Here is a 16,855-nt window from a genome sequence, read left to right on the forward strand (position 1 = left end):
TTGATTACAGGAGTAAGAACTTCAACAATGACACAGTACCTCCAATTGTCAGGCACTGTACTTATATTATCATGAAATATCACACCAGCTCTGTGAATGGCTAATAAACAAAACTCTTTCTCATTGCTAAAGACAGAAACACAACTCATAGTAGCTTAAGCAAAACAAAAAAAGGTGGGGTGTATTGTGAAGGGCTTCTGAGTTAGCTGGAGTCAGGGACTGAGATGTTCCTACTAGGGATCTTTCTCTCATCTTTCCAGTCTCCTTCCTTTTGCAGATGGGTATTCTCCATGTACTGAACAACACTGTACAGGCAGCTCCAGGCTTACTTCATTACTGCTGAGCAACCCTTCTCCTTTCATGTTTCAGGAAAGGACTTGATTGGCCTTGCTGTGTTGTGGTCCATTCTAAAGTAACATTGTGGTCAGAGGGCTGAGGTACTCAGAGTTGGGTCCTGGGTCACATTTGATGGGCAGCTTTGCCAAAGTCACATAGAATAGGTAGTGGGTTTGAGATAATTTCCCAAAGGGAAGGAGAGAAAGGATGCTGGGCAGGTAGCCATTGTAGTACTACCACCCCTGTTTTATAGAGGAGGAAATCAAGCCTTAGGGATATAAAGAAACTTGTTCAGATTCACAAAACTAATAAATAGTATATCTGAACCACAGTTTTTGTCTTCAGCATTCACATTATTCTCTGGTAAAAATGTTGCCTCTTTTTTGACAGGGAACATTCCTAATTCTCCTAATTTTTCTCATTTTTATGGAGATAAAAATTAACCAGGGAAAAGAATTAAGTGAAACTACCCCTCCTCTTTTTTTCTTGGTTGAGAAATAACAAGGAACAGGGTGTGCATGAAGTCTAATTGATGAGACAGCAGTCTCACTGGAGACTAGGTGTTTGGCAGAAGGGTGGGGGAACATGGCAGGGGTATAAAATCCACCATAGCTATCATACCATCTGGGGGGAGAAAATAACCTGTGATTCCTACTTTCCTGTTTTGTCTCATTACTAGGATCATAGTATTAGTTGTTAGGTCGGAGTCACTCAAGAAACCAGATGGATGCAGCAAGCTAAGGAGCAGGGTTTATTAGCAGGGAATAAGAGGGAAAGTGGAGCCAACCTAGGGAGGCTGGGACTCATGGGGGAAAGTGGAGAAAGTGCAGTCAACCTAGGGAGATTGGGGAGCCAACCAAGGGAGGTTAAGACTCTCGGTTGTTCTTAGGGCAGGGTTTTTAAGTACAGAACCCTGCGAAGGGTAACTGGTTGGGGTGTCAGAGTCTGATTGGCTAGAGCTGGTTGCTGGGTGCCATTTCTGCTGACCATGTTCTTGATACATCTTTTTAGGCTCAAGTTAAAGCTGTATCCCCTTATGCTGGATAGACTGACCCCAGACCCCAATCTTAGCCGGGCATCTGTTTGTCCTGGGTAGGGTCAGCAGGCATTTTCCCAGGCTGTAGGTTCCCATGGTACAGTTTTCTTGCCTGGTGATTTTCCATTCCTCCTAGGCCTACCTAGGTCTGTCATTAGTATTAGTATTAGTATTTTACTGTTTGTTGTAGAAAACCATTCAGCTTTCAGCTTTACCATTTACAAGGGGGACCCCCAAAAAACTGGAATTACCTTATGGAGGGCAGACCCCTTGTATTACAGGCTTCCCTCACTAGGTAAAGTATTCTGGAAACCCATCTTCACCATCTATCAGCTGGCGTTATTGTGGGAGGCTGTGTTTGTCTTCCGCGAATTTTTTTTTGAAGACTCTTTCAACACATTCGCCCGTTCAATGATGGGTGATTCATGAGCACACCTGCCCGGCCGAGCTGAGTGTTCAGTTTTTGACCAAAAATGGCATGACCCCCATGCCCCACCATCCTTATTCACCTGATCTTGCCCCAAGCAACTTTTTTTTGTTTCTGCGGATGAAAAAAGTCCTCAAAGGGAAATGTTTTGCCAGTGTGGAAGAGGTAAAATAAAGAATGGCAGAAACACTAAAAGGCATCAAAATTGACAAGTTCAAAAACTGTTTTGAGCAGTGGGAAAAAACTTCTCGATAGGTGTATTGCATCAAATGGAGAGTATTTTGAAGGTGACTGAAGTTTAAACATATAAGAATAAATACACAATTTTTTAAAAAATAAATTCCTTTTCTGGAGGGGGTTCCCCCTTTGTATATTAATTAGGATTTTTGAACTGGTCTTGGAACCTAATTACTCTTAAAATACAGTTTCTATGGGAAAATGATTTCTAGGTACATGAACTTCTGGAATTCTAACCAATAAATAAATTAGGGATTACCTATGATTGATTATCTAAAAAAGCAAGGATCTACCTTCTTTGTGGTGTGAGGATGTTAATGGGGAGAGAGTGAATCAGGAGATAGACTGACTGCAGAAAAGGAAGTAAAGGATGTCAAAGGTAAATTTTACTTCCTTTGTATTTTATCCAAGGCTCTGATGGTATAATCACCTTTGGACACTTAAAATCATCTTATTCTTTAGCTTCCTGTTTTAAGTTGCTATCACCTGGAATATTGCATATTAATATATATTTTCTTATTTAATAAAGTTAAGATTTTGACTAACATGAGTCTTTATTCATGGGATTACTTATTCATGATTTAGCTCTTCACCATTGGAGGGTAATTGAAAGTTGGCCACATAAGAGGAAGAAGTGAGAAAATACAAAGTTTCTGGTAGAATGCTGCACGTGGCGGGCACACAGTATTACTGAGTTCTCTTTCTGGTTCTTACCTCCTTCGTGTCTGTTGCATTGATGGCACAATCTCGTTTTTGCCTTGTTTCCTATAAGACATATTTGGTTTAGATTTTTAAAAAATCCATAAGGTATACTCACTTTCATAATGTCAAACTTTTTCATATTTAAAGATTGAAGTGCTTTATTTTAGAGATAAAATATCTACTGTAAACACAGTAGAATGTTCTATTTTGAAAATAATATTTTTCTTATGCTTAGCAATTTTAACAGTAGATTAGAGATAGATGGTATGTCCTACTGGAGTGCTTCTCTTCACACAGGAAAGCTATTCACTGGGCAAGTGTGGCTACAAAGGATAAGCATATTTTCTATGTGTAATACAACAATTGCATAATGAAAATTGTATGTCATGCAAATATTAATTATTACTGTCTCAATGTATAGTTTGCTATATACTTTGTCATTCGGTGTGCTACAAAATGTAGTTTTGTTTCCATATCTCGTTTTGTATATCATTGTTTTAAGTGCATTCCCAGTACCATATTGCATGTGCCGGGCAGTCAGGGACTTTGCCTTTGACATCAGAGTCTCTAGAGTGGAATGCTAGACATATGTTTAGTGATCTGTTATTTGCTGTGGCGAATATCATTGCTTTCACTACTTACTTAGTTTGGTGCAGCAGGCCTGAATTTTCCTAATAATGCCTGTTTTTTTAAGTATATTTTATTTATTATGCTATTACAGTTGTCCCATTCTTTTCTCCCCTTTATTCCTCTCTGCTCTACACCTCTCCCACCAGCACTCCCACACCTTAGTTCAGGTCTATGGTTCCTACATGTAAGTTCTTTGGCTTCTCCATTTCCTATACTATTCTTAACCTCCCCGTCTGTTTTATACCTACCATTTATGCTTCTTCTTCCCTGTACCTTCCCACCCCTCCGCCATGTCCCCTCTCCCTTCTGATAACCCTCTATGTGATCTCCATTTCTTTGATTCTGTTCTTGTTCTAGTCATTTGCTTAGTTAGTTTTTTGTTTGTTTGTTTTTAAGGTTTAGTTGTTGATAGTTGTGAGTTTGTTGTCCTTTTACTGTTCATAGTTTTTGATCTTCTTCTTTTTCTAAGATATGTCCCTTTAACATTTCATATAATACGGGCTTGGTGATGATGAACTCCTTTAACTTGACCTTATCTGGGAAGCACTTTATCTGCCCTTCCATTCTAAATGATAGCTTTGCTGGATAGAGTAATCTTGGATGTAGGTCCTTGCCCCTCAGGATTTCAAATACTTCTTTCCAGCCCCTTCTTGCCTGTAGGTTTCTTTTGAGAAATCAGCTCGTAGTCTTATGGGAACTTCTTTGTAGGTAACTGTCTCCTTTTCTCTTGCTGCTTTTAAAATTCTCTCCTTCTCTTTAATCTTGGATAATTTGATTATGATGTGTCTTGGTGTGTGCTTCCTTGGGTCCAACTTCTTTGGGACTCTCTGAGCTTCCTGGACTTCCTGGAAGTCTATTTCCTTTGCCAGATTTAGGAAGTTCTCCATTATTTTTTCAAATAAGTTTTCAATTTATTGCTCTTCCTCTTCTCCTTCTGGCACCCCTATGATTCAGATGTTGGAATGTTTAAAGTTGTCCCAAACGTTTCTAAGCCTCTCCTCATTTTTTGAATTCTTTTTCTTTATTCTGGTTGAATGTTTATTTTGTCCTTCTGCTCTAAACCATTGAACTGAGTCCCAGTTTCCTTCCCGTCACTGTTGGTTCTCTGTATATTGTCCTTTATTTCACTTTTCGTTAGCTTTCACTTTTTTCTCTATTTTGCAACCATACTCAACCTTTTCTGTGAGCATCCTGATTAACAGTGTTTTGAACTCTGCATCTGATAGGTTGGCTATCTCTTCATCACTTAGTTCTGTTTTTGGAGTTTTGAGCTGTTCTTTCATTTGGGCCACATTTCTTAGTCTTGATGCACCTGTAACTTAGTAAGGAGCTGAGCCTTAGGTGTTTGCCAAGGTGGGGGCAACCCACATCATTTTGTATCAGCGCTGTCTGAGGGGTGGGGTCTGAGATGGAACAATGCCACTTTCTTGGCTCTCACCCTGCTTTCAGTCATTTTCCCCACTATTCACAAGCAGCTTGGGCCCTCTGGTGCTGATTTGTGGGTGGATAGATTTGTGTACATTCTAGGACCATGTGGGTCTCTCCAACCAACTCTCCTGTGAGGCTGGGAGTTTCTCCTGCTGCCTCAACCCCTATAGGTTTTTTACAGCCAGAGGTTTTGAGGCTTTCTTTCCCTGTGCTGGAACCCTGGGTTGCGCAGTCTGTCTCACTCCCCAGTTGTTTTTCCCGGTTTATTCACATGCAAATGTGGGACTGCTAGCAGTTGCCTCACCCACCCGGCCCTCCATCCACTGCCTTGCCAGGTGTCCTCTCTGCCCTGGCTGCCCATCTCCGCCCCACTTTCCGGTCTGGATGAATGTTTCTTCTTTAGCTCCTTGGTTCTCAGACTTCCATAGGATTTGGTTTTCTGGCAGTTCTGATTATTTTTTGTTTTTAAATTTGTTGTCCTTCTTTTTGTTGTGCGAGGAGGCACAGTGTATCTACCTATGTCTCTATCGTGGCCGGAAGGCTAATAATGTCCATTTTAATTGATGATATGTAAAATGTCTTTGACAGTTTTTAAATAAAATTAGATACCAGAGAAAGTTTAATTTTTAAAACCAGTTATTCATTTTGCTGGACTTTCGATATCACCTGAGGTATGACCGACTCAGATACATGATAGAATTAGCTTTTCAACAAAGTGATTGAAAGGGTAATCTCCAAGTTCCGGCCAAGATGGGGGCATATGTAGAAACCCTTCACTTCTTCGCACAACCAAAAGGAGGATAACAACTAATCTAAAATCAATAAACAACCAGAAGCGCCAGATAATCAAACTGCATGGAACTCCAACAACCAAGGAATTAAAGAAAAAAATCAATCAGAACCAGACTGGTCGGGGGGCGGGACATGGAGGCTAGCTGGCAGAGAAAAATTGCTGCGAGGTGGTAGACAGGATGGGTGGGGCTGGCTGCAGCTAGGCTGTGGGCTGTGTGGGCGGGGCTGACTTAAGGGGAAACTGAGACTCAGGTGACACGGGTTGCTGCAGTGAAAGAAACTCCCAGTCTCACATGAGAGTCTGTCCGAAAGTGTGCTAGAGATGAGCAAGCCAGCTGCATTGTTCCCTCTGTGGCCCCTCCCCCAGAGGTAGCTCCACAGGGCAGCAACGGTGTTTACCCTGCCTGCGATGTTTACCCTGCCTGCGTGAATACCAAAGGCCCCGCCCCCTTACAGCTTATCAGGTGCGCCAAGACAAAGAAATGTGGCCCAAAAGAAAGGACAGAGCAAAGCTTCAGAAAGAGAGCTAAATGATGAGGACGTAGCCAATCTATCTGATGGAGAATTTAAAGCCCTGGTAATCAAAATGCTCACAGAATTCATTGACCTTGGTCAAAAAATGAAAAAACAAATGAAAGATACCCAAAATGAAATAAAGCAAAATATTCAGGGAACCAACAGTGACAGGAAGGAAACCAGGACTCAAGTCAACAATCTGAAACAAAAGGGAAAAATAAACATCCAACCGGAGCAGAATGAAGAAACAAGAATTCAAAAAAGTAGAGAAAGCCTCACAAACCTCTGGGGCAACCTGAAACGTTCCAATATCTGAGTTATAGGGGTGTCAGAAGGAGAAGAGGAAGAGCAAGAAATTAAAAACTTATTTGAACAAATAATGAAGGAAAACTTCCCAAATCTGGTGAAGGAAATAGATTTCCAGGAAGTCCAGGAAGCCCAGGAAGCCCAAAGAGTCCCAAAGAAGTTGGACCCAAAGAGGAACACACCAAGGCACATCATCATTAAGTTACCCAAGATTAAAGATAAGGAGAGAATCCTAAAAGAAGCAAGAGAAAAGGAGACAGTTACCTACAAAGGAGTTCCCATAAGGCTATCAGCTGATTTCTCCAAAGAAACCTTGCAGGCAAGAAGGGGCTGGAAAGAAGTATTTGAAATCGTGAGGGGCAAGGACCTACATCCAAGATTAATCTATCCAGCAAAGCTATCATTTACAATGGAAGGGCAGATAAAGTGCTTCTCAGATAAGGTCAAGTTAAAGTTCATCATCAGCAAGCCCGTATTATATGAAATGTTAAAGGGACTTATCTAAGAAAAAGAAGATCAAAACTACGAACAGTGAAAGGACAACAAACTCACAACAATCAACAAATGAGCCTAAAAGAAAAGAAAAACAACAAAAGCAAAAACTAAGCAAACAACTAGAATAGGAACAGAATGAGAGAAATGAACATCACAGGGATTTCAGTGGGGATTGGGAAGGGAGGAATGAGGGGAAAAGGTACAAGGAAGAAGCATAATTGGTAGGCTTGAAGTAAACGGGGAGAGGTCAAAAATGGTGTAGGAAACAGAACTCAAAGACCTTATGTGTACGACCCATCGACATGAACTAAGTGTGGGGGATGCTGGAGGTTTGGGGAGGCAGGGTGGAGGGGGGATAAAGGTAGAAAAATTGGGAAAACTGTAATAGCATAATCAATAAAAAAAATTTTTTTAGGTAGAAAAAAGGAGGGGGTCAATATCCTTATCTGGAATTTGAGTGTCTGCCAGCCTTACCTATTCAAGACATGCTTGATCCTGGAAGGCCCTAAAGAAATTAGGAACCAAAGATAAAATGAGGTTGGGTAAATTCCTTGGCCAGAAGAAAGGGAATACCTATAAAACCAGACCCCATTGGCACCAAAGCCTAGAAGTGGAAGGGAAATGAAAAAGAAAAAAGAAGTTAGAACAAAGTAGGAAGAAAACGAATTACAACTTGTGCCCAACATGGAGAGAAGAGGACTTTTGGGGGATGTGGGTGGTGAGGATTAGTAATGGCTGTGTTAAGAAGAGAGCAAACGTACCTGTTAGACCTGCATAGCCACCTGGGGGGATTCACTGCAGAGGTGAGTAATTCTACATGGTCCCTGAGAATATTCCTCTCTTTAAAGTAGGAATGTTGAAAGCTGACTGGCCTGAACTGTACAGCCTCTGGGAACACTGACAGGAAGTACAGGTGAGGTTCTATTCTGTCATTTAGGCAAGTATTTATTGAGCTTTTGATGTGTGTAGATACTGTTGTGTTGAACAATTATTTGTGCACAACATACTCAACAGATGAGTGTACAAATGAGTGAATGAATGATGCCATCTTTGTACTCATTTATTCACCAATTTATTGAATGCTTATTTTGTCCTAGACACAAAGTATTGTAGGTGCTAAGAAAACAGTGGTAAACCATACAGAAATCATCCCTGCTCTCATGGAGTGTAGATTTTAGTGAGACATTACAACAAATAAACACATATATATATAATCACAAACGGGGTTAGCTACATGAAGAAAAATAACAGCTGCTGTGATATAACCATGGGGGTGGGATCACTTTAGATTGTGTGCTCTGGGAGGGCTGTAAGTCTGAGAACTGAAGGATGAATTGGAGTAAAGCAGGTCAGAACTGGGTCATGGTAGAGGTGGGGTTGGGAGCATCGCAAGTGGGAAACACAGACTTCGTGAAGCTTCTCAAATTGGGAGTTGGAAGACTGGAGTGGGTTGGTATCCTTAGAATCTAAAACAAGACTGGTGTGGCTGCAGTGCGGAAAGGGAGGAATGGAGCTGTATAAGAGGAAGTGGAGAAGATGGCAGTGCTTCCCAGACGTTCTGATACAAATTCCAAAATCCTCAAGTTCCATTACTTTTAATTTGGAGAGAAAAATAGAGATTGATTTGTGGCTTAGAAAAGCTAAAAGAAAATGTTGGTGAGTTGGGACATAATTGGTTTATCTATACCATAGGGAAGTTGATGTTGTGGAGTGAACGTGGTTTTAGTCTTAGAGCTAAGTTTGTCCCAGGTCTGCTTAACAGTGTGTGGCCTTGGCTAAATTACTAAGCCTCTGGTTCTTCATCTATAAAGTAGAGATAACAATACCCTTTTATTGTGGGTGTGAAATTAAATAACATATGTAAAGTACTTAGGAAAAGGCCTTGTTCACACTAAGTGGTCAGTTAACTGTACTTGCCTGTTGCTATTACTACTACTCCTCCCTCTTCAAGGTAGAAGGATAATGACCAGATTGTCCTTAAAATGTGAGCTAAATGAACTTTATGGACAGGCTATAAAGCATGTACAAACTGGCATACATGTAGTGACTTTAGACTATTTCATATGAATGGTCCTCACAATGGTTGAGAGTCTTTTGGTCTGTCCCAGTGAGAGCTGAAAAAGCAGAATTCTTTTGATAACAAAGGTAAATCAACTGAACTATATACACTTTTGGAAAACTGACTTTGCATTTCAAATAAAGACAGCATTGTAAGGCTAAATTCACTGTGAAAAGCCATTAAGATTATAGAACACTTTATACCCTTTTCAGAATATCATGCAATTATAGTAAAATTTGGAGTAAGACTTTGGAGTAAACATTCCTTGAGAATGCTAACATAAGATCTTAAAAACATAGGGTTTCCTTTATTTCACATATAATTCTCTAGTTAAATTTAGTGCAAGCAAAGAAATCATTTGGGATCAACTGTCATATAGGTTCCTTTGGTTCACTCTGTTATTAATATGGAAATATAGTAAAAATCCTACCCTAATACAAAGAGTGGAGTCCAAAAGCTTCAGTCATGTTATTGGAGGACAATGAAATAACTCCTAGCTAGCCACTTGGGAGTTCCTATTGTGTGGAAACCAATCACCAATTATGTTCTATCCCAATTCAAGTTATTGCTGGGTATATTTGAATGCTGGTGACATGTCAGAATTTTAAAAATGATAGTGAAAATTTGGTTTTGGAAAGAGAAAAATTACTTGGAAAAAACATTGTTTGGTCTTTAATTTAGTTATTAGTCTTATAGAAAAATGTAGTATGTCATAGCTGAACTTTTATGTCTATGACTCATAAGAGATACATTTTACTTTGTGAACACTACCTATATACAAATAGGAAACTAAAACAAAAGTTTTATGAAATGATATGTATCCCAATATTTTCTGTTATAGTCTTTTGGCTTTAAGTGAGTATGTAATTCACTAAGCTAATTTTGTGACCTGATGTGTCACAAATTGTGTAAAATATTGCATCAAATGAGTATATATTAAGTGGCACTTCAGAACGGAATTCTAGTTTATTCCAGAAGCATAAGATCAGCACAATTTCACCAGAAGTATATGCCACACAATTAGTAATTGATGATTAATAGGTGCCAACCCCACATCACTTGGCTGGCTGGGATGGTCTTTGAAGAAAGAAAGAGGGAGGGGAGGGAGAGTAGGAAGGAAGGATGGTAGGAAGATATTTGCATATGCACAAACTCTTACCAAAAGAATACATAAGAAATTAATAACATTAGTTGTTTGGGGGACAGAGAACTGGGTATCTGTGGGCAGTGGAGAGGATAAGACACTTTGAGTACAGTGTTTTCTTTCATTTTTCGTTCTTTTAAAATTTGAATCGTGAATATACATATATCCTAAATTAATAAATTCTGCTTCCACGTTGTTAGAGAAAGAAAGGGCAGAGGGGACTCCAAACTCTGATATGGATCAGAGTTTGCCACTAAAGATTGCTGTGGTAGAGAGGACTTACAGCCAATATGCTGTGTTTGCTGCCCTCGATCGAGACTGGCTGTGTTGACAGTCCTTTAAAAAAATGTTTAAGTGACTCATTGGGAAGGGTTAATTTGTGTCCCATGCTCGGCCTATTATAGGGGGATATATACTTTATTTTAAAAAGTTTTTTTTTAATAGAACATGGTTAAATATTTCAGTGCTTAAAGTAGAAGTTTTTTGTTCTGCATTTTAACTTATTATTTAGAAATAAATTTCAAACTTACAGCAAACTTATAAAAAGATGAAAAATACAAATAATACCTGTTCTCAGGCTTACCTTTTGTTAACATTTTACTTCATTTGCTTTATCGTTTTACTTATTTACCTATTTATTGGATTTATTTTTTTCTGAACCATTTGAGAGAAACTTACAAATAACATGGCCCTTTATTCCTCCCTACTTCAAAGTATATTTTCTACAATTATGAGACATTCTTTTACTTAACTATAACATAGTTATTAGCTCTAGTAAATTTAATGTCAATACTATACTTTTTTCCAGTCTGCCTGTTTTCCATTTTTGTCACTTGACCCAGGAATATCCTTTATAGCCTTTTTACCTCCTCCTCTGGCACAAGGTCTAGATTAGGGTTAGGTATTATTATATTTAGTTGTGTTTCTTTAGCTTCTTTCAATCAGAACCATTTCCACATCCCTTATTTCTTTTTTACAACATTGAGATTTAAAAAAGAGAATGCTTATTCTTATGTTTCTTCATGATTAGATTCAGATTATGCATTCTTGTCCAGAATACTACATAACTGATACATCATTCTGAGAATATCTCATTCTGAGACACAGGAAGTCCATCTGCCTGCCCCTCACAGTCATGTTAGAGTACTTGGTCAAGATGTTGTCTAGTTTCTACTGTATAATATTTTTCCTTTGCAACCAATAAGCAGTCCATGGGAAGACATTTAAAACCATGCAAAATTTCCTTTTCCTCACCAAAATTTTCACCTAGATTTAGCATACATTGACTGTCATTGCTGAGTCCAATCTTCACTGTGTTGGCTGCAAAAAGCTGATTTTTCTGTCCATAGGACTACCTCTGCATTTAGCCGTTTGCACTCAGCACTCTGCTGTAAGCAGTTGTTCTCCTTTTCCCTGAACCCTCGCATTTGTTGTTGTAATGAACTCATAAATTTCTCTGTCTTTCCCACTGTAGTTCATAATTCATTACTATGTGAAGTAGACGATTTGATTCTGGGTTTAGTGGATGACTTCAGGAGATCAGTAACCACTCTGAGAATGTGTGCCAAGTTCTGTGTTGTTTGACCATCTTTCTGGGGAGAGAGTCTATAACTTTCTTCTTTTTTTTTATTTAAGATTTTATTTATTTCTCTTTAGACAGAGGGGAAGAGAGGGAGAAAGAGAGAGAGAGAAACATCAATGTGTGGTTGCCTCTCATATGCCCCCTACTGGGGACCTGGTCTGCAACCCAGGCATGTGGTCTGACTGGAAATTGAACTGGTGACTCTTTCACAGGCTGGCACTCAATACACTGAGCCACACCAGTCAGGGCTTAACTTTCATCAGATTCTATAGAGTTCTTGATGCAAACAGAATTAAGTTCCACTAGGTAGAGGGGTTAAACGTTTAGCTATCTGTAACTCTTACATATTTCTATATTTTAGTCCACTGCTTTCTACCCCAAGTAATAAATAACTGAAGTGTTAGAACCATGGTTTGTGTTCCTGTAGATACATTTCTTTCTTCTTTTTTTGTCTATTGTTTTAAACCACAACTGAAAATAATATTATATTTTAGTTTCTTTAATTTTTTTGCTGGACTATATAATGTTAGTATCTTCATTTCCACTGTAGCAGCAATTTATGATGTAATAGGACCAGTCTTTTGAAGCAACAAATTACCTTGATTTACTTTGAAATTTTAAAACCAATGTTTTTTACACTGTAGTTTTATTAGCTCTCTGGGAGTGAGCTACATGATGTTGTGCACTGAAAATTACCCAAATGTTCTGGCCTTCTCTTTCCTGGATGAGCTGCAGAAAGAGTTCATTACTACGTATAACATGATGAAGACAAACACAGCTGTCAGACCGTACTGTTTCATTGAATTTGGTAAGGGCCTGATTTTTTTCCTTTTCCTTATCCTGGCTCCAGCCAGTTATAAGCTATTTTTTATCTAACTTCGGTGGGAGGGAGGGAGGGGACAAGGGAATACTCAGAAAATTCTGCTACCTTGCTTTTGATGGACTAATTTGGCAAATGGTCTATAAATTATGGCAATGTCTTCATTTAGGTGCATATTAGAAAATATTGTGTTTCAGCTGTGGAGGGGATTGTCATTATCAGCTGTGGAGGGGATTGTCATTATTGACACAAAGAATTAATCCCAGGGGATAGTTTTTCAATGAGATAAGCCAGAGATTCAGAATTTTGTGTTTATGTGATGATCTTTTATAGTCTGCTTAATATAGGAAGTGGTTGGCAAACACTTGCTGGAAAGGACCATATAGTACATATTTTAGGCTTTAAGCACCATATGTTCTCTGCCACAACTACTGAGCCCTGCCATTATAGCTGGAAAGCAGCCATAGACAATACAGAAATGACTGATTGTAGTTATATTCTGATAAAACTTCATTTACAAAAAACAGCAGACTATAAACGGTGAAAATAAAATTGGAAGATTACTTAGGATATACCTTTAACTTCATTAAATTTACTTTTTAAATATACATTCTAATGGTGTAAGCAATAAGAAAATGGGTTTATAAGAATATGCAATTTACAATATATGTTTTTATATAATTACAACTGATAAATACAGACACTATTTTATGATATATGAATCCCTATAAAAAATAAGATTCTGGTTTAAAGATTAAAGCTGTTATTATTTTGTTGTAGAAGTTCAAAGTAAGTCCTTGAAGTGGGTATAATGGTAGAAATATTCTCACAGTCATGTAATTTTAAATCATTATATACTTGCAATTATTAATTTCTACAGTATAACTTCATGATATGGTAACCATTAAAACAGAAATAATATCAGAGCACTCCATGACAATTGAACGGTTTGGAATAGCAAACACTTTATCTGTAAAATTTATTATCTGTAAACCTAACGCTCTCAAATTATCTAATTAATAAATGACTGCAAGGAAATTTATTTTTTATTTTACATAGATAACTTCATTCAGAGGACCAAGCAGCGATATAATAATCCCAGGTCTCTTTCAACAAAGATAAATCTGTCTGACATGCAGATGGAAATCAAGCTGAGACCCCCTTATCAAATTTCCATGTGTGAACTGGGGTCGGCCAATGGAGTCACATCTGCATTTTCTGTTGACTGTAAAGGTGCTGGTAAGATTTCTTCTGGTGAGTTCTGGGTCTCAGTTATTTTATTTTAAAAATTTGTGTAAGAATTGAGGAACTCTTGAAAGTGAATTACTTTAGTATTTTAAAGCAAATACATGAGAGAACGTAGAAGTTCAAAGTAATCCTTTCTCTCAGTAGTTTATGTAGTAATCTACCAGACATATGACTAAGCAGGAAAATACTTTAAGATAGCAATCTCAGAGGAACTGTTTCGTAGGTAAACATTTAAGAACGTTTTCTGTAAATATCTGTTTCTGGAAATGAATGGTACTTTATTTGTAATATATGTTCATAGGCATATGAAGTACTTTGCATTATATCAAAATGGCTGGCTATATCCAAGGCCCAGTTTTTTGACTGTCACAGAAAATGTGCTCATCTACTAATACCTCCCTTCCCAAACAAGGAACATAGTTGTGACAGTTTGTAAACTTCTGCTTAAAAATGGAATCCTCATTATTTTATAGGGGAGCTCATGCCATAGTTGAATTGCTTGTTTAAAAAATTCTTCCTTATATTTGAGCTAAAGTCTGTTGTCTATAATGTTTATCTGTTTGTCTGTATTCTGTGACCTCTACCTTCTTCTCTTCAGAACTTTGAAGTCAGCAACTCTGTGTCCTTTCTATCCTGTTAGTCTGGTCAGCTTCATATAAAATATCTTCAGTTCCTTTAGCTGTTTGTTTATGACATGTTGAAACCCTCCCTATCCTGGAAGCTTTGTATATCTTTTATTTGTTAGTATTCTTCAAATGTGGCATTCAAGACTGATCACAACATTTCACATTTGGTTTAATACAAATTATGGGAGAAAAGGGGAAACAAATTTCACTAAAATAATCCAGCCAGTTAGGAAACAAGTAAACAAGGAAATAAGAATCACAAGCCCTGGAGGAGAGGAAATGGACAAGTACCTAGAGTTTTTACAATGTTACCTAACTGTCCAGTTTCCAACAAAAAAATTACAGGACATGCAAAGGAAAAGTATAATACTTACAGCAAGCAGGAAAAGCAGGCACTAGGAGCTGCCTATGACAGTGACCAGATGTCAGATTTAACAAAGACTTCATAGTAGCCATTTTAATTATTTTCATAGAACTAAAGAAAACTATGATTTAAAAATTAAGGACAGTATGACAATGAGAGTGCATTGAATAGAAAACATAAAGAGACAGAAAATATAAAGAAGAACCAAATGGAAATTCTGGAATTGAAAAATACAACTGAAATGAAAAATTCACTAGTGGGGCTCAATAGAAGATTTGAACTGGCAAAAGAAACTTGAAGATAGATCAATAGAGGTTATGCAATCCAAAAAACAGAGACTAAAAGAACAGAACCTCAGAAAAATATGGAACACTATTAAGCACACTCACATATGCATGATGGGAGAACCAGAAGAAGAGAAAGAAGCACAAATATTTGAAGAAATAATTGCTAAAAAGTTCCCAAATTTACTCAAAACATTAACCTACTTCTCTAGGAAGCTCATTTAACTATAAATATATGCAAGAGACCTACAAATAGATGAATCATACAAAAATTCAGAAAGGTAAAAATAAGGAGAAAACCTTGAAAGCATCAAACAACTCACCACTTACAAGAAAGCGCCCAAAAGAATAACAAGTGGCTTCTCCACAATGGTAGACCTAAAGGTAGTGGAAGAATATGTTCAAAATACTCAAAGGGGGAGAAAACCTTTCAACCAAGAATCCTGTATCTTTCAAAACTGGATGTAAAATAAAGACATTTACAGATAAGCAGAGGATGAGAGAATTTGTTGCTGTCAGATTCGCCTATAAGAGACACTAAAGGAAGTTCTTCAGACTGAAAGCAAGTGACCCAGACTATAATTTGAATCCACACCAAAAAAAGAAAAAAGAAAAGAAAAGAAAAAAAAAATCAAAGAGCAATGATGAAGGTAATTGTAAAAGATAGTAAAAGTACATTTTTCTTTTAAAAAGCAATGTATAAGATAATGTGTGTAATGTGTTGTTGGGCCTATGGCATATAGAAATGAAATATATTTTCTAATAACAGCACAAAGGAGATGGGTGGGAGCAAAGCTGCACTGGGTGAAGGAAATACTCCAGGTGGTAATTTGAATTCACAGGAACAAATAAAGCCAGAAATGAAAATGTTAACAAACCAATGAAAATATAATTGTTGTACTCTTAAATTCTTTAAAAGACAGAAAATTATGTAAAGTAATAATTATAATAATGTATTTTGGGTTTGTGACATTTATAAGAGTAATTTCTGTAACAACAATGCCACAAAAGGGAGAGTGAGGCAATTCAGCTACATAGGAGCAATGTTTCTACAGCTCACTGGAATTAAGTTAGTACAAATCTGAAGCTGTTTCTTATAAGACGTGTATGGTGAGGCCTACAGCAGCTGCTAAGCAAATAACTCAAAATGCAGTGAAAAATAATTAAAGAAATTAAAAGGCTGAAATATAAAATATTCACTTAATGCAATGATAATAAAGGAAGAATAGAGCAAAAAAGGGCATGTGACATATAAAAATAAGCAGATGTAAATCCACTATAACAATAATATATGTGAATACATTTATGAAATATGAATGGATGAATCATTCCAATCAAAAGCCAGAGATTGTAAGAGTGGATTAAAACAAAACAAAGTTCAAAGATACAATTAGATTGAAAGCCAAAGGAAGAAAAAGATATAGTATGATATAACAGCACCTAAAAGAGAACTAGAGCTATGTGATAACAGACAAAATGAACTTCAAGACAAAAATTGCTACTAGAGACAAAGAAGGACATTTCATAATGATAAAACAGTCAGTCCATTAAGGTATAAAATTATAAGCATATATATATATATATATATATATATATATATATATATATATATATGAACAGACCTCAAAATACATGAAGCAAAACCTGTAAAAATGAAGGGAGAAATAGATGATTACAGAGTAATAGGTAAAGTCAAATACCCTAAATAATCAATAGATCTAGGCAGAAGATAAACAAGAAAATAGAAGATTTGAACCACAGCATAAACTAACAAAACAGCATTACACTCCATCCAACAATGGAAAATACATTCTTCTACAGTG

General features: G+C 37.3%; 1 protein-coding gene across 4 annotated transcripts in view; it reads left to right on the top strand.

Moving 5' to 3' along the window:
- The window catches only part of SEC22A (SEC22 homolog A, vesicle trafficking protein), a 63,795-nt gene that overhangs the window by 16,361 nt on the left and 30,579 nt on the right, over positions 1-16,855 (top strand). For all 4 annotated transcript variants that reach the window (XM_024577946.4, XM_045185865.3, XM_045185866.3 and 1 more), the window contains exons 3-4: positions 12,335-12,498; positions 13,570-13,764. In XM_024577946.4, coding sequence (XP_024433714.1) covers positions 12,335-12,498; positions 13,570-13,764 — 359 coding nt within the window. The remainder of the gene's footprint in view (positions 1-12,334; positions 12,499-13,569; positions 13,765-16,855) is intronic.

This window comes from Desmodus rotundus, chromosome 2, assembly GCF_022682495.2.
Source record: "Desmodus rotundus isolate HL8 chromosome 2, HLdesRot8A.1, whole genome shotgun sequence".
Lineage (NCBI taxonomy): Eukaryota > Metazoa > Chordata > Mammalia > Chiroptera > Phyllostomidae > Desmodus > Desmodus rotundus.